The sequence below is a fragment of the Salmo salar genome, chromosome ssa16, assembly GCF_905237065.1.
Source record: "Salmo salar chromosome ssa16, Ssal_v3.1, whole genome shotgun sequence".
Classification (NCBI taxonomy): domain Eukaryota; kingdom Metazoa; phylum Chordata; class Actinopteri; order Salmoniformes; family Salmonidae; genus Salmo; species Salmo salar.
The window spans coordinates 24,652,179-24,677,784 of NC_059457.1; the positions used below are offsets into that span (position 1 = coordinate 24,652,179).

The 25,606-nt window shown below is 42.6% G+C and overlaps 2 protein-coding genes across 4 annotated transcripts; both read left to right on the forward strand.

Annotated features, from left to right (window-relative positions):
• Window positions 1-1,462: 1,462 nt before the first annotated feature.
• On the forward strand, window positions 1,463-4,607 carry LOC106573442 (uncharacterized). Of its 3 annotated transcripts, none has more exons than XM_014148493.2 (5): window positions 1,463-1,554; window positions 2,507-2,596; window positions 2,964-3,340; window positions 3,448-3,694; window positions 3,878-4,606. In XM_014148493.2, the coding sequence occupies exons 3-5, from the start codon at window positions 3,056-3,058 to the stop codon at window positions 4,237-4,239; spliced, it is 894 nt and encodes a 297-aa protein (XP_014003968.1). In that variant the 5' UTR covers window positions 1,463-1,554; window positions 2,507-2,596; window positions 2,964-3,055; the 3' UTR covers window positions 4,240-4,606. The 3 variants fall into 3 exon arrangements, with proteins under 3 accessions (XP_014003968.1, XP_014003970.1, XP_014003969.1); XM_014148494.2 differs by lacking the exon at window positions 1,463-1,554 and adding an exon at window positions 1,583-2,415 and having other exon boundaries at window positions 3,878-4,607; XM_014148495.2 differs by lacking the exon at window positions 2,507-2,596.
• A 1,335-nt stretch (window positions 4,608-5,942) lies between these two features.
• Window positions 5,943-15,540, forward strand: rbm28 (RNA binding motif protein 28). Its single transcript, XM_014148496.2, has 18 exons — window positions 5,943-6,376; window positions 6,551-6,703; window positions 6,835-6,944; window positions 7,271-7,346; window positions 7,652-7,744; window positions 7,904-8,099; window positions 8,498-8,691; window positions 8,831-9,004; window positions 9,178-9,251; window positions 9,370-9,505; window positions 9,594-9,658; window positions 9,826-9,984; window positions 10,287-10,436; window positions 10,838-10,912; window positions 10,995-11,163; window positions 11,319-11,502; window positions 14,757-14,877; window positions 14,971-15,540. Exons 1-18 carry the CDS (start codon window positions 6,259-6,261, stop codon window positions 15,106-15,108), a joined length of 2,385 nt encoding a protein of 794 aa, XP_014003971.1. The 5' UTR covers window positions 5,943-6,258; the 3' UTR covers window positions 15,109-15,540.
• The last annotated feature ends 10,066 nt before the right edge of the window (window positions 15,541-25,606 follow it).

Sequence of the window (25,606 nt, forward strand, 5' to 3'; positions counted from 1 at the left end):
AAACCGTTATAAAATCTTCAGAATTAAGTCATGAAACCTTATTCAATGAAAATAAAATGGTCTTTGTTTGGATAAAAATTTGAGTGCTCAAAACGGTTTATTTAGCTCGTTGTTTAAATGACCTAACGATCATCGCCCCCATATGTAGGAACGATTTCACCGGCTTGTAACATGAGTACGGTCTCTAATGAGCACTTCGTGGACGTTGGGGCGGAGCGACTTGGCACACGTAGAAGAGTTACCGTTCTCCTAGCATCAGTATATCATGCTAGCATCACGAGCGTGGATTATTTTCTTCAAACTAAGAGTCCCCCTGCAAAGACATGCTAAACTTTCGGAATATTGATTTTTTTCTCTCACTCTAGTGCTTGATGATTAGTTGACAAGTTGAGTCAGGTGTGCTTGTCCAGGGTTACAATAAAAACGTGAACTGTTGGGAGTACCGAAGGAACAGGGTTGGGAAAGTGTTTTTCCCAACATTGCAACCACCTTTGAAAAAATAAATACATCATTTGATGTATTATTTATACCAGCATTTATTTTCTAACTTTACACAGATACTGGTATGTTGAAAGGTATTGTGTAGGCTATATTTAAAGAAAAACGTTTAATAAAATAAAAATATATGTTGTTGGAATTACTCAATAGAGTCTGCTAAACTTAAATTGGTCTCTGCATTGCAATACACAGTATATATAGGATACTTATAGAGTTGGGTGGTAGAGAAATAAACTTTACTAGCTGTCTCATATAGACTGGGGTGGGAAATACTCAGTTGGGTCTCTACTAACCAAATATGGTTAGTTTTGGAGGGGGACTGTGTCGCCCAGCCTGCTGCTGGCTTTTCATTGTTGGAGCTAGAAACACAAGCATTTCGCTACACCTGCAATAACTTCTGCTAAACACATGTATGTGACAAATACAATTTGATTTGCTGGCTTTTCATTCCGCCCCCTCCATAGCCCCCAATGCAATGTACTGTAATAGACTGTACATGGTATACATACTGGCTTGTAGAGATAACTTTTCTACCTGTCTCAGCTGAGACTGAGCATTTCCCACCCCACTTTAGCTGAGACAGGTAGAAAAGTTATCTCTACAAGCCCAAATGTATCCTATGTACAGTCTATTACAGTGTAATGCATTGGGGGCTATGGTGGGGGCAGAGTGAAAAGACAGCAGCAGGCCATGTGACAGTCCCCCCCAAAAAGTAACCATATTTGGTTATTAGAGACCCTACTGACTACTTCCCACCCCACTTTAGCTGAGACAGGAGAAAAAGTTTCTCTACAGCCCAATATTCTCAACATAGTATTTTTTCATTATTGGTCTTAAAAAAAAATTCAAATCATATTTTTTATTTATTTTCATAAATTACACATTGCTTTTCTTGTTGGCACAATAAAAGTGGCCATTGATTAAAATTCCATATTTTTTGAATGAGTTATCCACATTGCAAGGTTTCGTAATTACCATACTAACGTGACGTAATTTATGCTGCTGGCAGAATACTAGTCGCTGAAGGGTCTTGTGAGTGAAGAAGCATTTTCACAGGTAAGGAATGTTCTTATATGATAGCTAGCTAGTCAGCAGCCTTCCAATGTTTTGATGTGTCAATACAGGATTTGATATTAAACCATTAGCAACATCAGAACACAGCTAGGTCCTGTCGACCCTCAGTTTGTAAAACCACAAAAAAAAATGAGTAGCTAGCTAGCTAAGTGATTGGAATTGTTTACTTGCGGTAAAATACCTAGTTAACGTTAACTATGCCAGTTTTGACATATCATCATGTTATGAGTTATTGAATTAATCTTGCCCACTAATTGCCCGTTAATATGCCCTTTCAAAAGGTGTAATGATGACCAATTAACCTAGCAACTTTTTTTATTGATATTATCAGTGTCCAACATCCTATGTTGCCCGAAAATCTGAAAATGGTAGTGGAAAATTGTGTTTTATTGAGACGGCACACATTTTCCCCGTTTTTTTTCCCAACGGACTGCCATTAAAGCTAGTTAAGGAGGAAAAGTATGCTTTTGCAGCCTGATTGGAGGATGCTTTAAGTACGGACCGGTCCACGGGGGACACAAGTATGTTACCGACTGGGCATATCAAACCTAGACGATAGTGCAGATCTAGCGGCCACCATCGGCTTCCTAGGCTAGTTACACCGTCTGAAACGAAGCACTACAAAAACGTGGAAAGTTAATTTACAAGCCAGAATATTGAGTAAAAATAAATTTTACTCTACCGCATGTCTGTGCATTTGGTCCTTTTGCTGGTGGAAATTGGAGACAAAAAATCTGCAGGAAAGTAGCTATTATTTACGATTACTTTTTAGAGTGCTGGTACCGCTGTTGACATTTTTATCATCTGGCACATGAGTAAAAAATGAACACCAGCACGATCACGGTTAGTATGTATGCATTGCGTGCATGTACTGTACTTCTGTCTTGTGCACGTCTTGGGTGATGAGTTAACAAATCGTGATGGCCACACACAGGGACCCACGGTTTGAAGTCTGTTTAATAAATGTTCCTGTGGATATACATTTCCACCTGCAGAAGGACCAACTGTCCAGACTACCTGTAGAGTAAGTTGACATTTTCGTTATTTAACTACTGGCTTCCAGCAGACTGTTCAGTTTTTTTGCAACCCAATTTCCAGCAACACTAGTGTGGCAATACAGCGTTGCTAAAAGCAGCTATGTTTGCACATGCAGTGTGCCCTTGAGAAAGTCAGGGGTTCGACTGCTACAGCTAGAACAACCTCATAGTTATCAATAGGCTAGCTTGCAATTAATGAATTAATACATAAATAACTGAATGAATAAATAATTGACTATGGTCAAATTAAAATACAATAGAAGTAGTAGCTATCTATAATGTTACATCATGTTTATACAGCAAATCTGTCTACAAAATATAATTTTTCAATTTCTCATTATTTTCCCCTTCCAGACCAACGCCTTTACCACAGCTGCCTTATTGCACTGCCAGCACCCCCTACAGGCTTCCTAACTCAGCGCTCACTGTCCCACCTTGCTGTCACCATGCTATTCCGTGGGGTCACAGCTCAACGCATCAGCAAGACCATCACCTTGTACCTGAACGAGACGGCACCACCTAATCCTTCACCTGGGCCTCCCATTGGGCCTCCCCTTGGCCCTCTGTCTGCCCTGAACGATGCAGCATGTACCCCACCAGCCCTTACCCCAGGCCCAACCAAGCCCCTGTTGCTAATGCTTCCCTGGTTGGGGTCGCGACCCCAGGCTGTGGCCAAGTACTGTGAGATCTACTTCCGTACAGGCTTCGACGTGCTCATAGTGGAGAGCGAGGTGAGGAATGGATTAAAGTTTAAAGAGGAAACGTCATGGGGGGAAACGTCATACTCTCTCTGCTCTCCTTTCTGTCTAAAACACCTCCGATCCCCCCTCTGCTCTAGGTGAGTCAGTTCCTGTGGCCGCGTTGGGGTCTAGACTATGGAGCAAGGGTACTGGATGTCCTACAGAGTGACCGCTTTGTGTCACGCCCCTTACTCGTGCACGCCTTTTCCATAGGAGGATACACCTTCACCCAGTTGCTGGTGCACATGTCCCACGACACACAGAAGTACCACAGCTTCATTAAGAGGATCAAAGGCCACATCTATGACAGCCTAGTGCTGGGCTCACTGGAGAGGATGGCTACCGGTGAGTCTGGGGGTCAGGGATTAGAGGTTAAAGGTTATATACCGTCAGGTGTAACACATCTATCACAGCCTAGTACTGTCTAGTACAGCCTGGTTAGGGGTTATAAAGCTAACCAGTGAGCTGACATTGTCCTCTCTCCTAAGGCCATTTAAACTTTGCGTGTGTATTTGATTATCTCCTCAGGTCTGAGTAAGAACTTGTTCCCCCGGCTGGAGAGCCTGGTTAAACGGGCCAGCATACTCTACTTCAGAGCCTTCAAATGCCACACGGTCGACTACTTCAACACTGGCATCGACGTCTTCAGGAACAACCCTGTCACCGCTCCCGCCCTCGTCTTCTTCTGCCAGAACGACGCGCTGTGCGACCCTGAGAGCATGGAGGAGATCATCGCCTACTGGAGGAAACGAGGGATGGAGGTGACGGACAGGAAGTGGGAGGAGTCAACACATGCAGGCCACCTGAGACGACACCCGCAGGAGTACCTGTCCACCTTAGAGACCTACCTCCAGAGTCTCAGTATGGTCCCTCTCAAGGCCAAGATGTGACCCCAGGCAGGACTCACCCGACTGTGGTCCGGTCCAGAAACAATCCCTATTCCCATCCACTACCCCTTAGGCCCTCAGCATGGCCCACATCAAGGCCAAGTTACCACAGGACACAGCTATGGTCCAGTCCAGAAATAGCCTCTAGCCCAGTGGTATTCGATGCTTTTCAGCCGGGACTTCTGGGGACCCCATTTTTGTAGTGAAAATTTCTCCCTACCCCACTTTAAATCTAATGACAACCTTAAAATCAAATTACCTATATTTTCAAAATGAAAAGAAACCAGTAAATAAATGTACTCAATATTTTATTTTTTAAATGATCTTGCTCAACAACAACAAATAATATATACACTACCGTTCAAAAGTTTGTCACTTAGAAATGTCCTTGTTTTTGAAAGAAAAGCTAATTTGTTGTCCATTAAAATAACATCAAATTGATCAGAAATACAGTAGACATTGTTAATTTGATGTTATTTTAATAGACAACAAATTAGCTTTTCTTTCAAAAACATTAAAATAACATCAAATTGATCAGAAATACAGTAGACATTGTTAATTTGATGTTATTTTAATATACCAAAAAATGTGCTTTCTTTCAAAAACAAGGACATTTCTAAGTGACCCCAAACTTTTGAACGGTCGTGTATATTTTATTAAAATGTTGGTGACCCCACTGCACTTCCCCCACGACCCCGCTTAGGTTCATGACCCGACTTTGAATACCATTTCCCTAGCCCTTACCCCCTAGTTACTCAGGCTCCCCTGACACAAAGATGTGACATTTTGCACTTCACTTATCTACAAATGACATGTTTGAGCACTGTAGGTATAGTGGGGATTTGTCTACACTTTTACATATTCTCGAAGAACGTCCTACTACAGTAACTGTTAAGCTGACCTACTACCCATTTCTATTATAATAAATGAGATACTTGTTTAGTAGACTTTTGGCAAAATAAGTAATTGTTTACAGATGTTTCGGAATTGCACCAGAAATGTAATGTAATATGTGATATAGCTTCTGAACTGTGAATGCATTACATAGGTTACGTAGAACTCTGAATACCTCAACAGCACCATTCCATGGTGACAATCTCTATTATGTTAAATTAACAGTATAGTGCAAAGTGTATTGTGAAATGAGTTTATTATGACAGACAACCACTGCTATGATGTGTGATTGTATATGTTGAAAATAATCTATGCAATCTTAATGAATTTTTATTAAAAAAATAATGTTTTGTCAAGACATACTGCAACTCTTCAATGCAATGTTTTCCAACAGAAGTGCCATTTTTTCCATAACTGGATTAAAACATTTCCATAACTTGATTTTCAAATACTTAGACTGGAAAGGATGCTAATTCTAAAATGTTCTATGTACAAGATATTTACATGATTTGGTTCCAAGATTTAGTGAAACATTTTTTTGCCAACCTTTGCATGTCATTATCTTCCAGTACCACCCTGACCACGTGTGTTATTTATTATCATGCGTTCTATTTTTGGAGATCATTGTTAAAATAACAATTGGACTTTGTTTGACTCTGGTTGGTGGAAACATGCATGTTTGTTTAGATGGATGGCGCAAAAGCCTGCCCATACAGCTAGGAGCTTTGCATGATATATGCACGGTGGCAGGAATGCACTGACTAGTTGGTTCGCTCACTGTCATAACGAAGAAGAAGAGTTGCCGGAAATTACGGATTACAACTTCCTTTCAATTCCAAGATGGCTGCCCCACTGGGAAAACGTGTGTTTACCATTTGAACGAATTTGCGTTTACCATGCTTTCATACAGTTTTCCTATTCTTTTGATAAAATTATCAATATATTGGAAGTAAAGATTATTTGTTTGGATAGTTTAGAATTATCTGTGGCGAGTATATATTTGGAAGTGTTGGAAAGAAAGTAGTTAGCTAGTTTGTTAGCTTGCCAGTGTGTTTCATTGGTTGACTGGCTAACAAAAAGCAACAGTGATCAGAACAAGAAACGTAAGGTCTTAGCCCAGAATAAGCCATGTCAGCCCTTACAATATTCGTCCGGAGTTTGCCAGCAGATGCATCTAACGACCGCCTGGAGGAGATATTCTCTGAGATTGGACCTGTGAAGCACTGCTTTGTTGTCAAGGAAAAAGGTGAGACGGCTACTAGCTAACATTGTTAATTTGTCATATTTGTAAAATTGTGCTGATTATTTCAACTTCATCATGTCATGAAACTACAAGATGCCAGACCCTGTCATGCTTTGTAATAATATTAATCAATATGTGTGAAAAGTTAAACAACAGTCTGGCATGTGGTCCTTTCAGGTACAGAGAAATGTCGGGGGTTTGGGTATGTCACCTACTCCATGGAGGAGGATGCACAGCGCGCTGTGAGAGAGGTGAAAGACTATGATGGACAGAAGATCAACGTGTCGGTGGCCAAGAAGAAACTAAACGACAAGAAAAGGGGAACAACAGGTTTGTAAAACTTATGTGGATGCTTAGTTTGTTATTTAGGTACCTACGTAATTCATAACTATCTTACATTTGGTGAAATTAGAGTTTAATTAGAGTTTCAAACATGTATTGTGGTCTTGTCTTCTACACAGCCACGGCACCAAAAGAACCAGTACTACAAAAAGAACAGAAATCATCTGAAGGAGGCTTAAAGAAAAACAGAAGGAAAGCCAGACTGATCATCAGGAATCTCAGTTTCAAGGTATGAAACATATAAACACTCACACAGATAAACAATATTTCTCTTTGTCATCCACTTTGTGTGAGGATGCTTTATTGTCTGCAGTTAAGAAAATATGTAAGATGTTTTATTGTCACGTACACCAGATGTGTTGTTTTACAGGGTCAGCCATAGTAGTACGGCACGCCTGGAGCAAATTAGGGTTAAGTGCCTTGCTCAAGGGCACATCATCATTGTCGGTTCAGGTATTCGAACCAGCAATATTCCGGTTACTGACCCAACACTCTAACCGCTAGGCTACCTGCCACCTAGTTAGTTGTGAATGTTTATGTCTTATGTTTCCACAGTGCTCGAATGAGGATCTGAAGCAGACCTTTGCCAAGTTTGGGACAGTTCTGGAGGCCAACATCCCGCTCAAACCAGGTACAGACTTCACTTTGAGGCCCTCAGTAGCTCAGTCGGTAGTGCATGGCTCTTGTAACGCCAGGATAGTGGGTTCTATTCCCAGGGCTACCTATACATAAAAAATTTATGCACGCATAACTGTAAGTCGCTTTGGAAAAAGTGTCTGCTAAATGGCACACATTCCATTACTTTGAGCGAATCACCACCCAACCACACTAAGCACGGTTGAGCCTTGGTGCATTTTGTTGCGCTAAGACAACTTTAATGTCAATAACATGTTTTCTATCTGGTGGCTGACCATTCCTCACTCTGTTCATCTTCAGATGGGAAGATGAGGGGCTTTGCATTTGTCCAGTTTAAGAATGTCTTGGAGGCAGGAAAGGCCTTGAACGCCATAAACATGAAGGAGATCAAAGGTGAGACACTTTAACCTGCTGTGTGTGTTTGTATGTGTGAGAGAGACAGACACCTTTTTCTGCCCTGTGAATATCTCGCATAAAGATGAGGAGCATCTCAACAGTCTACTGTAGCTTCCTCTACTCTGATCAAGTCATTCTATCCTCTATCCTTTACAGGAAGGCAGGTAGCTGTGGATTGGGCTGTGGCTAAAGACAAGTTTGTTGCTACTCAGCCAGGAGCTAAGAAAGAGGAAAAGGTCGCAGCAGAGAAAGCGGCACCTGAAAGTGACTCTGAAAAGGAGGAGAAGGTGGAGGAAGATGATGAAGAAGAGGAGGAGGAGAAGAAGAAACCAGTAGCACATTCAAAGAACAAGTATGAGCTTTTGCAGTCTTAATTTGTATTTCTGCATGTCCTCAGTTTATTGAACTAAAGTGAATGATGGGCTGTAAATATTTAGACCAGGGGTGTCAAACGTATTCCATGGAGGGCCTAGTGTCTACAGGTTTTTTTTCTCCCTTCAATTAAGCCCTACACAACCAGGTGTGGGGAGTAACTTACTAATTAGTTACCTTAATTCACCAATCAAGTACAAGTGAGGAGCGAAAACCCACAGCCACTCGGCCCTTCTTGGAATGAGTTTGACACCTGTGATTTAGACCTACGCTACATTTATCATGTCTGAATTGGTCTTCTTTGGCCTGACTTTGTCCTTTGGTTCTGAGGACTGGAGTACTACAGCCAAGTTCTTGTTGAACTTTTGTGTTTAACAGTCCTCTCTACAGAGTCAGCTCTAAGCCAGCTCAGCAGCCAGACAGCCCATCAGAGCACGAGAGTGAAGAGGAGGATGGAGAGGAACATGAGGAGGATGAAGATGCAGAGTCTCAGGAGTCAGATTGCGATGAAACAAGTGACCTTGGGTCTGATAAAGATGATGACGAAGATGATGAAGACGATGAGGATTCTGGTATGAATCGGTTGTCTTGTGGTTAAAGTGTGTATGCTCCACCGTGCCCTCCGTTTGAACCCCTCTGACTATTCTCCCTCTCTCTCTGGTCCTCTCTTGCTCTCTCTGTCTCTCTCTTTGACGCTCTGTTCCTCTCTAGATAGTGCAGCCAACAGGAAGCCCCTCCCATCAGATATCAATCAGGGCAAAACCATCTTCATCAGGAACCTGTCGTTTGATACGGAGGAGGAGGGCTTAGAGGAGGTGTTACTGCAGTATGGAGAACTGAAGTACATCAAGATCTGCCTACACCCAGACACTGAACACTCTAAAGGTATAGTCCTGGCTCCAACACATCATTCTCTCTCTATCTCTGACTCACTCCCCTCTTAAAGTTAACCAATGCGATGAAGTGATTCCAGTCAGAAGATAGAGGTCTATATTTTAACATTGAATCATGATTGTGTTGGTTGGTAATGGTTGTTGACTGTGTTGTTGTTTGGTCAGGTATTGCATTTGCTCAGTTCAAGTCTAAAGAATCAGCAGAGAAATGCATTGCTGCTGCAGAGGACGAGTCAGAGGTGAGATGGAATAGGATGTTAAAGTACTAATATATTCTCTACGTACATCTCTTCTGATGAGTTTTGAATTGATGTTATCTATGTTTGGGGGTAACATGTTTGTGTGTGTCTGTCTCAGAGCGGGGGTATCCATGTGGATGGTAGGAAGCTGAACATTGCAGCGGCGGTGAGCAGAGAGGATGCCGTCAAACTAAAGGACAAGAAGGTTAAAACTCATACAGGGACCAGGAACCTCTACCTGGCTAGAGAGGGATGTAAGTTACTTCTCCTCTCCTCCCTTTTCCTCTCCTCTCCCCACCCCTCCATCTCATCCCTCTCTCTCTCTCTCTCTCTCTCTCTCAGTGATACGGTCAGGAACGAAGGCAGCTGAGGGTGTTCCAGCAGCAGACATGGCCAAGAGGACCCGAGTGAGTACTTCCTGTTTTTCAACCAATCAAAGCATCAGAGTGTTGTCTTACAACCAATCACAACACATTGTGTTGTTAACTGAGGGCTTGTGTCCTCAGTGTATGTTTGTTTGAGGAAGGCCAGAGTGTGTGTACATTTCTTAACTCTCTCCTCTCTCCTGTGTTAGTTTGAGGACCTGAAGCGGACCAAGCTACGGGACATGAATGTGTTTGTGTCTAAGACCCGCTTGTGTGTCCACAACCTGCCCAAATTTGTAGATGTCAAACAACTACGACAACTCTGCCTGAAAGCTGCAGGGGGTGGCAAGATGGTCCGCATTACTGAAGTAAGAAACTACTACCACATTTCCTTAGCTGTTTCCATCTGATTAAAATCTGTCATTAGGTCCTCTCATCTCTCCGGGTGATCGGTTAGTGTCCACCAGGTAGCACTATTGTCCTATAAAGTTGTCTTGTCCATGTTGAATGGCCTTTCATTTCTCTTTACAATCTCTCCCCAATTTTCTCTCCCTTTCTCTTCTTTCTTTGTCTACCATTTGTCTCTATTCTCCCTTTTCTTTTCCTCTCTATCTCCATCTGTATGCTCCACCCCCCACCTCTCTGTCTCTCGCTCTCTCTCGCCACCCAGTGCAGGGTGATGTATGATAAGAAGCCGGAGCGTGGTCAGGTGTTAGGCCGGTCACTAGGTTACGGCTTTGTTCAGTTCCAAGAACATGAACACGCTCTGAAGACACTACGATACCTCAACAACAACCCTGACATCTACGGAAACACCAAGGTGTGTGTGTGTGTGTGTGGCGCTGTGTCATTGTTGATCTGTGTGTTATGCACACACACGAGTCCAGAGCACATCTTTACCCTTGTCCTGGACAGAATGCAGCTGTGTTTGAGAGTGTAAATCCCAGGTTATGTTTCCGAATGTTGTCTTTGCCTCTCAGTAGCTGATGTCAGTAACTGCAGTAATTTATATCGGAACAACATTGGATATGGACTCAAACATTGTAGTCATCAATATTGAGGAGAATGTTGAATTACACATACTCATGTTTGGTTTGGCAACCTACAGCATGTGATCAATATTGACAGTTTTCTTGCTAAATGATGAGAATGTGTTATTGAAAAGACTGTTATTAAAGTTTTTTTTTCTTGTGTGATTTACTGTGTGGTGTCGGTCTACAGAGGCCCATCGCTGAGTTCTCTCTTGAAGATGGAAAGAAGCTGAAGATGAAAGAAATGCGACAACAACAAGTCAAGGTCTGTCTCTCTTCTGTGTGTGTGTGTGTTGGTTTGTGATGATTAAAATGAAGAGTAACAATTTTCTCTCCATGGTTACCAGGAGCGTTTCAAGGGGCGGGGCCCTCAGGGAGGAGGGAAGCCGCAGTCTGGAGGCAAGACTGGACCTCAGAGGTGTGCGTCTAAACCCCAGAGTGCCATGGTAATGAAAGAGGGGCCAGCGAAGACGCAGACACAGTCGTTACCATCCGGCCAGGGCAGAAAGGATGGAGGTATGACGCTGTACATTTCTGCCCTAACCCTGAATATAATACAAACAGCTCGTTAATTCTGGTGGAAGTGTTATTTTCCCTCCTTTTTCTGTTTTTGTTTTTGCTTTTTTGTTGTTTCTGACATTTTCTCTCGCTTTTCTTTCTCTCTCGTCTAGTACCTCCCCCCCAGCCACAGGCCCAGACCCTGTTCCATGCACAGACTCAGCCACAGGATCAGAAGCAGGGCCGGCAGTATGCAGGCTTCCAGACCACCCCGGTTCTAGAACATGTAGAACTGGAGGATGGAAAGAAAAGACGGAAGGTTCTAAGCCTACCTTCTCACCGTGGCCCAAAGATCAGGTAACACACACATACAGTTGAAGTCGGAAGTTTACATACAGTGGGGGAAATAAGTATTTGATCCCCTGCTGATTTTGTACGTTTGCCCACTGACAAAGAAATGATCAGTCTATAATTTTAATGGTAGGTTTATTTGAACAGTGAGAGACAGAATAACAACAACAAAAATCCAGAAAAACACATGTCAGAAATGTTATGAATTGATTTGCATTTTAATGAGGGAAATAACTATTTGACCCCCTCTCAATCAAAAAGATTTCTGGCTCCCAGGTGTCTTTTATAGAGGTAACGAGCTGAGATTAGGAGCACACTCTTAAAGGGAGTGCTCCTAATCTCAGCTTGTTACCTGTATAAAAGACACCTGTCCACAGAAGCAATCAACCAATCAGATTCCAAACTCTCCACCATGGCCAAGACCAAAGAGCTCTCCAAGGATGTCAGGGACAAGATTGTAGACCTACACAAGGCTGGAATGGGCTACAAGACCATCGCCAAGCAGCTTGGTGAGAAGGTGACAACATTTGGTGCGATTATTCGCAAATGGAAGAAACACAAAAGAACTGTTAATATTCCTCGGCCTGCAGCTCCATGCAAGATCTCACCTTGTGGAGTTGCAATGATCATGAGAACGGTGAGGAATCGGCCCAGAACTACACGGGAGGATCTTGTCAATGATCTCAAGGCAGCTGGGACCATAGTCACCAAGAAAACAATTGGTAACACACTACGCCGTGAAGGACTGAAATCCTGCAGCGCCCACAAGGTCCCCCTGCTCAAGAATACATATTCATGCCCGTCTGAAGTTTGCCAATGAACATCTGAATGATTCAGAGGACAACTGGTGAAAGTGTTGTGGTCAGATGAGACCAAAATGGAGCTCTTTGACATCAACTCAACTCGCCGTGTTCGGAGGAGGAGGAATGCTGCCTATCACCCCAAGAACACCATCTCCACCGTCAAACATAGACGTGGAAACATGTTTTGGGGGTGTTTTTCTGCTAAGGGGACAGGACAACTTCACCGCATCAAAGGGACGATGGATGGGGCCATGCACCGTCAAATCTTGGGTGAGAACCTCCTTCCCTCAGCCAGGGCATTGAAAATGGGTTATGGATGGATATTCCAGCATGACAATGACCCAAAACACACGGCCAAGGCAACAAAGGAGTGGCTCAAGAAGAAGCACATTAAGGTCCTGGAGTGGCCTAGCCAGTCTCCAGACCATAATCCTATAGAACATCTGTGGAGGGAGCTGAAGGTTCGAGTTGCCAAACGTCAGCCTCGTAACCTTAATGACTTGAAGAAGATCTGCAAAGAGGAGTGGGACAAAATCCCTCCTGAGATGTGTGCAAACCTGGTGGCCAACTACAAGAAATGTCTGACCTCTGTGATTGCCAACAAGGGTTTTGCCACCAAGTACTAAGTCATGTTTTGCAGAGGGCTCAAATACTTATTTCCCTCGTTAAAATGCAAATCATTTTATAACATTTTTGACATGCCGTTTTTCTGGATTTTTTTGTTATTCTGTCTCTCACTGTTCAAATAAACCTATTAAAATTATAGACTGATCATTTCTTTGGAAGTGGGCAAACGTACAAAATCAGCAGGGGATCAAATACTTTTTTCCCCCCACTTGTACACTTAGGTTGGATTCATTAATACTCATTTTTCAACCACTCCACACATTTCTTGTTAACAAACTATAGTTTTGTCGAGTTGGTTAGGACATCTACTTTGTGCATGACACAAGTACTTTTTCCAACAATTGTTTACAGATTATTTCACTTAGAATTCACTGCATCACAATTCCAGTGGGTCAGAAGTTTACATACACTAAGTTGACTGTGCCTTTAAACAGCTTGGAAAATTTCAGAAAATGATGTCATGGCTTTAGAAGCTTCTAATGGGATAATTGACATAATTTGAGTCAATTGGAGGTGTACCTGTGGATGTTTTTCAAGGCATACCTTCAAACTCAGTGCCTCTTTGCTTGACATCATGAGACCTCCACAAGTCTGGTTCATCCTTGGGAGCAATTTCCAAAAGCCTGAATGTACCATACCACATTCATCTGTACATACAATAGTACGCAAGTATAAACACCATGGGACCACGCAGCTGTCATACCGCTCAGGAAGGAGACGCGTTCTGTCTGCTAGAGATGAACGTACTTTGGTGCGAAAAGTGCAAATCAATCCCAGAACAACAGCAAAGGACCTTGTGAAGATGCTGGAGGAAACAGGTACAAAAGTATCTATATCCACAGTAAAACAAATCCTATATCGGCAAGAACAGAGGCCGCTCAGCAAGAAAGAAGCCACTGCTCCAAAACCGCCATAATAAAGTCAGACTACGGTTTGCAACTGCACATGGGAACAAAGATCGTACTTTTTGGAGAAATGTCCTCTGGTCTGAAACAAAAATAGAACTGTTTGGCCATAATAACCACCATTATGTTTGGAGGAAAAAGGGGAAGGCTTGCAAGCCGAAGAACACCATCCCAACCGTGAAGAATGGGGGTGGCAGCATCATGTTGTGGGGGTGCTTTGCTGCAAGAGGGACTGGTGTACTTCACAAAATAGATGGCATCATGGGGTAGGAAAATGATGTGGCTATATTGAAGCAACATCTCAAGACATCAGTCAGGAAGTTAAAGCTTGGTCGCAAATGGGTCTTCCAAATGGACAATGACCCCAGGCATACTTCCAAAGTTGTGGCAAAATGGCTTAAGGACCACAAAGTCAAGGTATTGGAGTGGCCATCACAAAGCCCTGACCTCAATCCTATAGAATATTTGTGGGCAGAACTGAAAAAGTGTGTGCAAGCAAGGAGGCCTTCAAACCTGACTCAGTTACACCAGCTCTGTCAGGAGGAATGGGCCAAAATTCCCCCAACTTATTGTGGGAAGCTTGTGGAAGGCTACCCTAAATGTTTGACCCAAGTTAAACAATGTTAAGGAAATAAACTCAATTAGTATTTGGTTGCATGTAATCTTCTGACCCACTGGGAATGTGATGAAAGAAATAAAAGCTGAAATAAATCATTCTCTCTACTATTATTCTGACGTTTCACATTCTTAAAATTAAGGGGTGATCCTAACTGACCTAAGACAGACTTTTTACTAGGATTAAATGTCAGGAATTGTGGAAAACTGAGTTTAAATGTATGTGGCTAAGGTGTATGTAAACTTCCGACTTCAACTGTACCTTATCACAATGTAACTCAAACTAAACGGGAAAATTTTTGTTGCGCAGGGCGCGTGATAAGGGGAAGCAGCAGCAGCCTGCCCAGCTTAAGAAGCCCAAGAACCGGCCCAGCAGGAGAGAGCAACAGGGAGGATCGTCACTGGAGAAACCTACTCAGCCCAGAACAAAGGTTACACTCGCGCACACACACGCATTACCCATGTCTGCATGTCGTGGCCCCAAGAACAGGTAATACATTGAACTGTCTTCCATTGTTTTCCAGAGCGCTAAGGGGGGCAAGAAGCAGTTTAGGAGCCAAGAGGATGACCGCTTTGACAACCTGGTTGAACAGTACAAGAGGAAACTGATGGGCGGCAACAAGACCACAACCATCAAGAAGAACAAGTGGTTCAACAGTTAGTTGTATGTGTGAGCGAGAGAGCGAGGCCATTTTTTGGTATAACACAATAACTTTTTCCTTATGTTGGTTTCTACATCATTGACATGTTGAAACAAGGATATGATGGTTGGAATAACATTGACCCATGAACTGTGTATAATGAAGTAGAGTCCGGCGTAGTACACTGTCTTATGTCTGTGTCATGTTATACACAACGTGTGGTGTGCCATCAGTGGTAAAGGAAAGCTAAGAGATGGAATATAATTCACTTCCTGAATTGACCCCGACTCTGACAGACTGCATCAGCTGGAAGCACATGTTAAACAATGTGTGTGTTCTTCACAACAGATGCTGATGCTTTACTCTGTACTGTGTTTTATGTTCATGTTAACTATTGGTCAATAATAATGTAAAGAATATCAGAACATTTTTATTAAAGAACTTACAAAGACAGTTTATTTAGTCTGTCTGTATGTTAAATGGTCATCTGTGATTCAAGAACATTTTTAAAAGAATCCATACATTTTGGTTACATCCACATTTAAAAAAAAATGTATTTCACCTTTATTTAACCAGGTAGGCTAGTTGAGAACAAGTTCTCATTTACCACTGCGACCTGGCCAAGATAAAGCAAAGCAGTTCGACACATACAACAACAGAGTTACACATGGAATAAACAAACATACAATCAAGAATACAGTAGAAAGATCTATATACAGCATGTGCAAATGAGGTAGGATAAGAGCGGTAAGGCAATAAATAGGCCATGGTGGTGAAGTAATTACAATATAGCAATTAAACACTGGAATGGTAGAATGTGCAGAAGATGAATGTGCAAGTAGAGATACTGGGGTGCAAAGGAGCAAGATAGATAAATAAATACAGTATGGGGATGAGGTAGATTGGATGGGCTATATACAGATGAGCTATGTACAGTGATCTGTGAGCTGTTCTGACAGCTGGTGCTTAAAGCTAGTGAGGGAGGTAAGAGTCTCCAGCTTTAGTGATTTTTTTTTGCAGTTCGTTCCAGTCACTGGCAGCAGAGAACTGGAAGGAGAGGCAGCCAAAGGAAGAATTGGCTTTGGGGGTGACCAGTGAGATATACCTGCTGGAGCACGTGCTACGTGTGGATGCTGCTATGGTGACCAGTGAGCTGAGATAAGGCAGGGCTTTTCCTAGCAGAGACTTGTAGATGACCTGGAGCCAGTGAGTTTGGCGACGAGTATGAAGCGAGGGCCAGCCAACGAGAGCGTACAGGTTGCAGTGGTGGGTAGTATATGGGGCTTTGGTGACAAAACGGATGGCACTGTGATAGACTGCATCCATAAACCCACACAATGTTGATATGTGTACTAAAACCCCTTACCTTTAAACATGAACCCCTCACTGAACCCTCTCTCTGGCTGGGACATAGAGACATCAACTTTGACCTTTACTGCTGAGGTAGGCTACCATCCCGTCTCAGCCTGGCTCGAGTGGCAGAGGCCACTTCACACCTCTGTGTTAGGGACCAGATTGCCAGTGAACTCAGTCATCTGACTGGGACCCACCGATCACAGGCCATAGCTGGTGGGGTTACAGTCCCTCACTTCTATCTGAACCCTTTAGTTGCATTCTGGAGTCGAGCTTGAGAATCAAATCAAATGTATTTATATAGCCCTTCGTACATCAGCTGATATCTCAAAGTGCTGTACAGAAACCCAGCCTAAAACCCCAAACAGCAAGCAAAGCATGTGAAAGAAGCACGGTGGCTAGGAAAAACTCCCTAGGAAAAACTCCCTAGAAAGGCCAAAAACCTAGGAAGAAACCTAGAGAGGAACCAGGCTATGAGGGGTGGCCAGTCCTCTTCTGGCTGTGCAGGGTGGATATTATAACAGAACATGGTCAAGATGTTAAAATGTTCATAAATGACCAGCATGGTCAAATAATAATAATCATAGTAGTTGTCGAGGGTGCAACAAGCACGTCCGGTGAACAGGTCAGGGTTCCATAGCCGCAGGCAGAACAGTTGAAACTGGAGCAGCAGCACGGCCAGGTGGACTGGGGACAGCAAGGAGTCATCATACCAGGTAGTCCTGAGGCATGGTCCTAGGGCTCAGGTCCTCCGAGAGAAAGACAGAAAGAGAGAAAGAGAGAATTAGAGCGAGCATATTTAAATTCACACAGGACACCGGATAAGACAAGAGAAATACTCCAGATGTAACAGACTGACCCGAGAACACCTGTGTAAACTCCTGGGCTCCATACCAGCTAGACCTCCATGTGGACAATCCTCCACGCTGGACATACTGTGTCTGGACAGGGCTTGACATTAACTTTTTTTACTTGTCTGAAAGCTGAAGTCACCATGGGCAAAAATGGAAGGCTGCTCCTCTCTGATCCCATGTATCATACAGTATCTCCTGCCACTTAATCCCCCACAAAGTAAAATACTGCACTGATAAGCTACTGTATGAAACATGTGGTCTGTCAACCCTCCGTCAGCAGTGCTACTGGGTATGCAGGCTTTTCATCCAACCCTGCTCAAACATTTATCAAAGTCCTCTTGTGCAACTGATTTTTTTTACAATGTGGTGCGTTCAAGCAGGGCTGGCACAAAAGACTGCACACCCAGTAGCTTCTGGAATCTCCAGGAGGATGGTTGGCCACCCTGCAACATTATTTAATTACAACCAAATACTTTCTATGTCTTAATAAAATAATTCCCTTGTTCAATGAAGCAGGGATCAAATGGCTAAGGTAGGCGAGGTAGCCAACTAAGATATTTATCTATATGTAAAGGTTAAAATATTCAGTGTTCAGGGGAGATCTTGACAGCATATGAGTTACAGTAGGGAGAAAGAGAGACACAGCTGCATCTGAGCTCTCACATTTTTCAACATGTTTTTTTACAAAAGATACATTTGGATTTAGATAAACTTTTTTTTTGGCAGGGACATACAGTGGCAAGAAAAAGTATGTGAACCCTTTGGAATTACCTGGATTTCTGCATAAATTGTTCATCAAATTTGATCTGATCTTCATCTAAGTCACAACAATAGACAAACAATGTGCTTAAACTAATAACACACAAATTATTGTACTTTTCTTGTCTATATTGAATACATCATTTAAACATTCACAGTGTAGGTTGGAAAAAGTATGCGAACCCCTAGGCTAATGAGATGAGATGAGATTGGAGATGTTGGTTAGAGCTGCCTTGCCCTATAAAAAACACTCACAAAATGTGAGTTTGCTATTCACAAGAAGCATTGCCTGATGTGGACCATGCCTCAATAATTCTAAGATTAAGAATTATTGACTTGCATAAAGCTCGAAAGGATTACAAAAGTATCTCTAAAAGCCTTGCTGTTCATCAGTCCACGGTAAGACGAATTGTCTATAAATGAAGAAAGTTCATCACTGTTGCTACTCTCCCTAGGAGTGGAGTTTGCAAAAGTGCACCTGGATGTTCCACAGCGCTATTGGCAAAATATTCTGTGGACAGATGAAACTACAGTTGAGTTGTTTGGAAGGAACACACAACACTATGTGTAGAGGGAAAAAAAGGCACAGCTGACTGGCTGCCTGGTATGGCAACCGCTCGGCCTCAGACCATAAGGAACTACAGAGGGAAGTGTGTACGGCCCAGTACATCACTATGGCCAAGCTTCCTGCCATCCAGGACCTCTATACCAGGCGGTGTCAGAGGAAGGCCCTAAAAATTCTCAAAGACTCCAGCCAACCTAGTCATAGACTGTTCTCTCTGCTACCGCACGGCAAGCGGTACGAAAGTCTAGGCTTCTAAACAGCTTCTACCGCAAGACATAAGACTCCTGAAGATCTAATCAAATGGCTACCCAGACTATTTGCATTTCCCCCTCCCCCTACCCCCTCTTTTACGCCTCTGCTACTCTGTTATTATCTATGCTTTGTCACTTTAATAACTCTACCTACGTGCACATATTACCTCAATTACCTCGACTAACCGGTGCCCACGCACATTGACTCTGTACCAGTACCCCTGGTATATAGTCTCACTATTGTTATTTTACTGCTGCTCTTTAATTACTTGTTCCTTTTATTTATTATTCTTATTCATATTTTTTAAACTGCATTGTTGGTTAGGGGCTTGTAAGTAAGCATTTCAATGTAAGGTCTATACCTATTGTATTCGGGGCATGTGGCTAATAAAATGTGATTTGTTTTGAAATCTTTCTCAGATTATTACCAATTCGACAAGGTATGACTCCAAACACCCAGAGAAGGCTACTCTCCTCAATGTTATCTTCACATATAATCCTGATCTGTATCAGTCTGGTGTTTTCTGTAATGACCTTAGTGACTGACCAGTGGCTCAATACTATGGATAATGGCAGGTTTGTGGGTGTTCTATTTTTAGATTTTAGAGCAGCATTTGATTTAGTGGATCATGAAATAATTTGGACAAAATTAATGCATTATGGTTTTAAAGAGGTAGCATTGAATTGGGTACAGTCATATCTAACTGACAGGAAACACTCCACCTATATCAATGGTTCATTTTCTTCCCCTCATGCTTTAAACTGTGGAATACTGCAGGGCAGTTGTCTTGGACCACTTCTTTATTTAATATATACCAATGACCTTCCTTATGCCTTATCTGTAACTCAAGCTACTATTTTTGCAGACGATACTACAATTTATACAGCAAGACAATCGGTTCAACAGGTACAGCAAGCTTTACAAGAAGATTTGGAGAATATCACGGAGTGGGTTGCCGGAACAAACTTGTTTTAAACACCAAGAAAACCAAAGTTATGTTGGTCTGTTCTGCTAAGAAAAGGTCAACACAGAATGGGATACAATTAAGTATGGGGGAAGTACAATTTATTTTATTTTATTTCAACTTTATTTAATAAGGTAGGCCAGTTGAGAACAAGTTCTCATTTACAACTGCAACCTGGCCAAGATAAAGCAAAGCAGTGCGACAAAAAACAACACAGAGTTGCACATAGGATAAACAAAAGTACAGTCAATAACACAATAGAAAAATCTATATACAGTGTGTGAAAATGGAGTAAGGAGGTAAGGCACTAAATAGGCCATAGTAGCAAAGTAATTACAATTTAGCAAATTAACACTGAAGTGATAGATGTGCAGATGATCATGTGCAAGTAGAAAAACTGGGGTGTAAAAAAGTAAATAAAAACAATATGGGGATGAGATAGGTAGTTGGGTGAGCTATTTACAGATGGGCTATGTACAGCTGCAGTGATCGGTAAGCTGCTCAGATAGCTGATGCTTAAAGTTAGTGAGGGAGATATAAGTCTCCAACTTCAGCAATTTTTGCAATTCGTTCTAGTCATTGGCAGCAGAGAACGGGAACGAAAGGCGGCCAAAATGGGTATTTGCTTTGGGGATGACCAGTGAGATATACCTGCTGGAGCGCGTACTATGGGTGGGTGTTGTTATGGTGACCAGTGAGCTGAGATAAGGCGGAGCTTTTCCTAGCAAAGACTTATAGATGACCTGGAGCCAGTGGGTCTGGTGACGAATATGTAGCGAGGGCCAGCCGACGAGAGCATAGAGGTTGCAGTGGTGGGTGGTATATGCATATGGGGCTTTGGTGACAAAATGGATGGCACTGTGATAGACTGCATCCAGTTTGCTGAGTAGAGTGTTGGAGGCTATTTTGTAAATGACATCGCCGAAGTCGAGGATCGGTAGGATAGTCTATTTAACGAGGGTATGTTTGGCAACGTGAGTGAAGGAGGCTTTGTTGCGAAATAGGAAGCCGATTCTAGATTTAATTTTGGATTGGAGATGCTTAATGTGAGTCTGGAAGGAGAGTTTACAGTCTAGCCAGACACATAGGTATTTGTCCACATATTCTAAGTCCGAACTGTCCAGAGTAGTGATGCTAGTCGGGTGGGCGGATGCGGGCAGCGATCGGTTCAAGAGCATGCATTTAGTTTTACTAGCATTTAAGAGCAGTTGGAGGCCACCGAAGGAGTGTTGTATAGCATTGAAGCTCGTTTCGAGGTTTGTTAACACAGTGTCCAAAGAAGGGCCAGATGTATACAGAATGGTGTCATCTGCGTGGAGGTGAATCAAGGAATCACCCGCAGCAAGAGCGACATCATTGATATATACAGAGAAAAGAGTCGGCCCGAAAATTGAACCCTGTGTTACCCTCATAGAGACTGCCAGAGGTCCGGACAACAGGCCCTTCGATTTGACACACTGAACTCTATCTGAGAAGTAGTTGGTGAACCCGGCGAGGCAGTCATTTGAGAAACCAAGGCTGTTGAGTCTGCCAATAAGAATACGGTGATTGAGAGTCAAAAGCCTTGGCCAGGTCGATGAAGACGGCTGCACAGTACTGTCTTTTAATGATGGCGGTTATGATATCGTTTAGGAATTTGAGCGTGGCTGAGGTGCACCAGTGACCAGCTTGGAAACCGTATTGCACATCGGAGAAGGTATGGTGGGATTCGAAATGGTCAGTGATCTGTTTGTTAACTTGGCTTTCGAAGACTTTAGAAAGGCAGGGCAGGATGGATATAGGTCTGTAACAGTTTGGGTCTAGAGTGTCTCCCCCTTTGAAGAGGGGGATGACCCCGGCAGCTTTCCAATCTTTAGGAATCTCGGACAATATGAAAGAGAGGTTGAACAGACTAGTAATAAGGGTTGTAACAATTGTGGCAGATTATTTTAGAAAGAGAGGGTCCAGATTGTTTAGTCCAGCTGATTTGTACGGGTCCAGGTTTTGCTCTTTTAGAACATCTGCTATCTGGATTTGGGTGAAGGAGAAGCTGGGGAGGCTTGGGCAAGTAGCTGTTGCCAAGAGGAAAGCATGGCCAGCCGTAGAGAAATGCTTATTGAAATTCTCGATTATCGTGGATTTATCGGTGGTGACAGTGTTTCCAAGTCAGTGCAGTGGGCAGCTGGGAGGAGGTGCTCTTATTCTCCATGGACTTTACAGTGTCCCAGAACTTTTTGGAGTTAGAGCTACAGGATGCAAATTTCTGTTTGAAAAAGCTAGCCTTTGCTTTCCTAACTGACTGTGTGTATTGGTTCCTGACTTCCCTGAAAAGTTGCATATCGCAGGGACTATTTGATGCTAGTGCAGTATGCCACAGGATGTTTTTGTGCTGGTTGAGGGCAGTCAGGTCTGGAGTGAACCAAGGGCTATATCTGTTCTTAGTTCTACATTTTTATAATGAGGCATGCTTATTAAAGATGGTGAGGAAATTACTTTTAAAGAACAACCAGGCATCCTCAACTGTTGGGATGAGGTCAATATCCTTCAAGGATACCCAGGCCTGGTCGATTAGAAAGGACTGCACGCTGAAGTGTTTTAGGGAGCGTTTGACAGTGATGAGGGGTGGTCGTTTGACCGCGTACCCATAACGGATGCAGGCAATGAGGCAGTGATCGCTGAGATCCTTATTGAAAACAGCAGAGGTGTATTTGGAGGGCAAGTTGGTCAGGATAATATCTATGAGGGTGCCTATGTTTACGGATTTAGGGTACCTGGTGGGTTCCTTGATAATTTGTGTGAGATTGAGGAGGGCATCTAGCTTAGATTGTAGGATGGCCAGGATGTTAAGCATATCCCAGTTTAGGTCACCTAACAGTACAAACTCTGAAGATAGATGGGGGGCAATCAATTCACTTATGGTGTCCAGGGCACAGCTGAGAGCTGAGGGGGGAAATCTCAGAATTTTTGGTGGCCTTCCTAAACTAGGATTCAGACATGGCTAGGACATCATGGTTGATGGAATGTGTTAAAGCAGTGAGTAAAACAAACTTAGGGAGGAGGCTTCTGATGTTAACCTGTCTGGGCTAGGGGGCAGTATTTTCACGGCTGGATGAAAATCGTACCCAATTTAAACAGGTTACTACTCTGGCCCAGAAACTAGAATATGCATATTATTAGTAGATTTGGATAGAAAACACTCTGAAGTTTCTAAAACTGTTTGAATGGTGTCTGTGAGTATAACAGTTTCCAGAAAGAAAAGAGAAATAGGCAAAAGAACATTTCGATTTAGAGCAATAAAGAAACTGAATAATTTAACTGAGCAAACCAGAAACCTCTCAATATATACATATAAACAATACTTTAAAACTATTTAAATATAATATATAGAAATGTTGTGTTGGACTATAGTAGATGAAGAAACAATATCTTTTTAGTTTTTATCGTATCAATATGTTAGTGTATTATGTATTATGTTTGTAACAGTGTGTTTATATGTGAAAATGTGTTTGTATTATAAATTGTATTTTAATGTTTAAGGACTCTTGGAAGATTAGTCCAAATGAGGACTAAAAGAGATCCAAATAAAAATCTAAAATGAAAATGTAATGGCTGCTCAGTGAAATGACCTGTCCTGATTTGTCATAGATGCTTGCTAAAAAACTTTAATGAGCAAACCTTCCTTCATGACCTGACCACTGTAAATTTATATAGAATCAGCTTGATCCCCTCTGTCGAAGACACTTGGACCTTCTTTTTTGATATTTTCAGTGATATTTTTAACAAACACTCCCCTATAAAGAAAAGGAGAATTAAAAACAGTTACTCCACCTCAAGAATTGCATTTGGCGAAAGGCTCGGCACACACATACTCAGGCTGACTGGCTCTCGTTCAGGCAAATGAGAAATAAGTGCACTCAGGCTATCCCGAAGTCCAAAGTTAGTTACTTTAAGCAGCAGTTCTCTCTCAGTGGGTCTAACCCCAAGAAGTTCTGGAAAATGATTAAAGACCTGGAGAATAAACTCTCATCCTCACAGCTGCCCATGTCCCTGAAAGTTGATGATGTGGTTGTTACTGACAAGAAGCACATTGCTGAGCTTTTTAACCACCACTTCATTAAGTCAGGATTCCTATTGGACTCAGCCATGCCTCCTTGCCCGTCCAAAGTTTCCTCATCTCCCACCCCTTCTAATGCGACTTGCTCCGATGCTCATCCTTCTTTTTCCCCTGCCCCATTACAAAGTTTCTCCCTGCAGGTGGTCACTGAGTCTGAGGTGGTAAAGGAGCTCCTTAAACTTGACCCCAAAAAAACATCTGGGTCAGATGGTTTAGACCAGTTCTTCTTTAAGGTTGCTGCTAACAGGTCTATTTCTATTTTGCCCTGTTTATCAAAAGTGTTGGAAAAACTTGTCATTAATCAACTGAATGGCATTGTTGATGTTCTGTCTGGTATGAAATCTAGTTTCCGCTCAGGTTATGGATGTGTCACTGCTACCTTAAAGGTCCTCAATAATGTCACCATTGCTCTAAGCAATGTTGTGCTGCTATTTTTATTGACTTGGCCAAAGCTTTTGATACGGTAGACCATTCCATTCTTGTGGAGCGACTAAGGAGTATTGGTGTCTCTGAAGGGTCTTGGGCCTGGTTTGTTAACTACCTCTCTCAAAGAGTGCAGTGTATAAAGTCAGAATATCTGCTGTCTCAGCCACTGCCTGTCACCAAGGGTGTACCCCAAGGCTTGATCCTAGGCCCTGCGCTCTTCTCAATTTACATCAACAACATAGCTCAGGCAGTAGAAAGCTCTCTCATCCATTTATATGCAGATGATCCAGTCTTATACTCAGCTGGCCCCTCCCTGGATTTTGTGTAAAACGCACTACAACAAAGCTTTCTTGTTCTGAACGCATCCAATACAAAGGTAATGTGGTTTGGTAACAAGAATGCCCCTCTCCCCACAGGTGTGATTACTAACTCTGAGGGTTTAGAGCTTGAGGTAGTCACCTCATACAAGTACTTGGGAGCATGGCTAGATGGTACACTGTCCTTCTCTCAGCACATATCAAAGCTTCAGGCTGAAGTTACATTTAGACTCGGTTTCCTTTATCGAAATCACTCCTCTTTCACCCCAGATGCCAAACTAACCCTGATTCAGATGACCATCCTACCCATGCTAGATTACTAAAATGTAATTTATCGTGTGGTGGCTAATCTCTGCATTACCAAATGAGGAGAGTTACAAACTTCACACACAAGTCAGTTATACTTAAACTACATCTTTAATTATAAGAGCTTTGCATTAGCACTTGACTTTCAACGATTCACCATTTCTAATGAACCGTTGAGAGTGTCAACACAATGGCTACTGAGATCTTTATAGCAAGATCCACCCCCTTTTGACATGACAAACCACAGATAGTTAGGAACGGTTCACAAAGAAAGACTGTTACTTGAGAGAGGAGTATCCACAGCCAGATAGCATTCGCTATAAATTATCGTTCAGTTTGGTCCCCTTGACGAGGTTTCTAATCTCGTCCCTGGTACTTCCTAGTACAAAAACACCAACTCATATATCAATTGTCAACTATAAATACTCCCATCTCAAGCAAACCCCCTCTTGACCCCACTCCTGGACAAGCTCACTGGGGGGAGTGAGCCTCTAGGTCATATACTATCCCAGGATAAGTGCAAGATCTAAGAGAGGACATACAATGGTCCCAGACACTGCCATAAACCTCCCCACAACATAGAAAAGGAGGGAGTGACTTGCTCACAGACATTGTGGAGACAAGTAATTG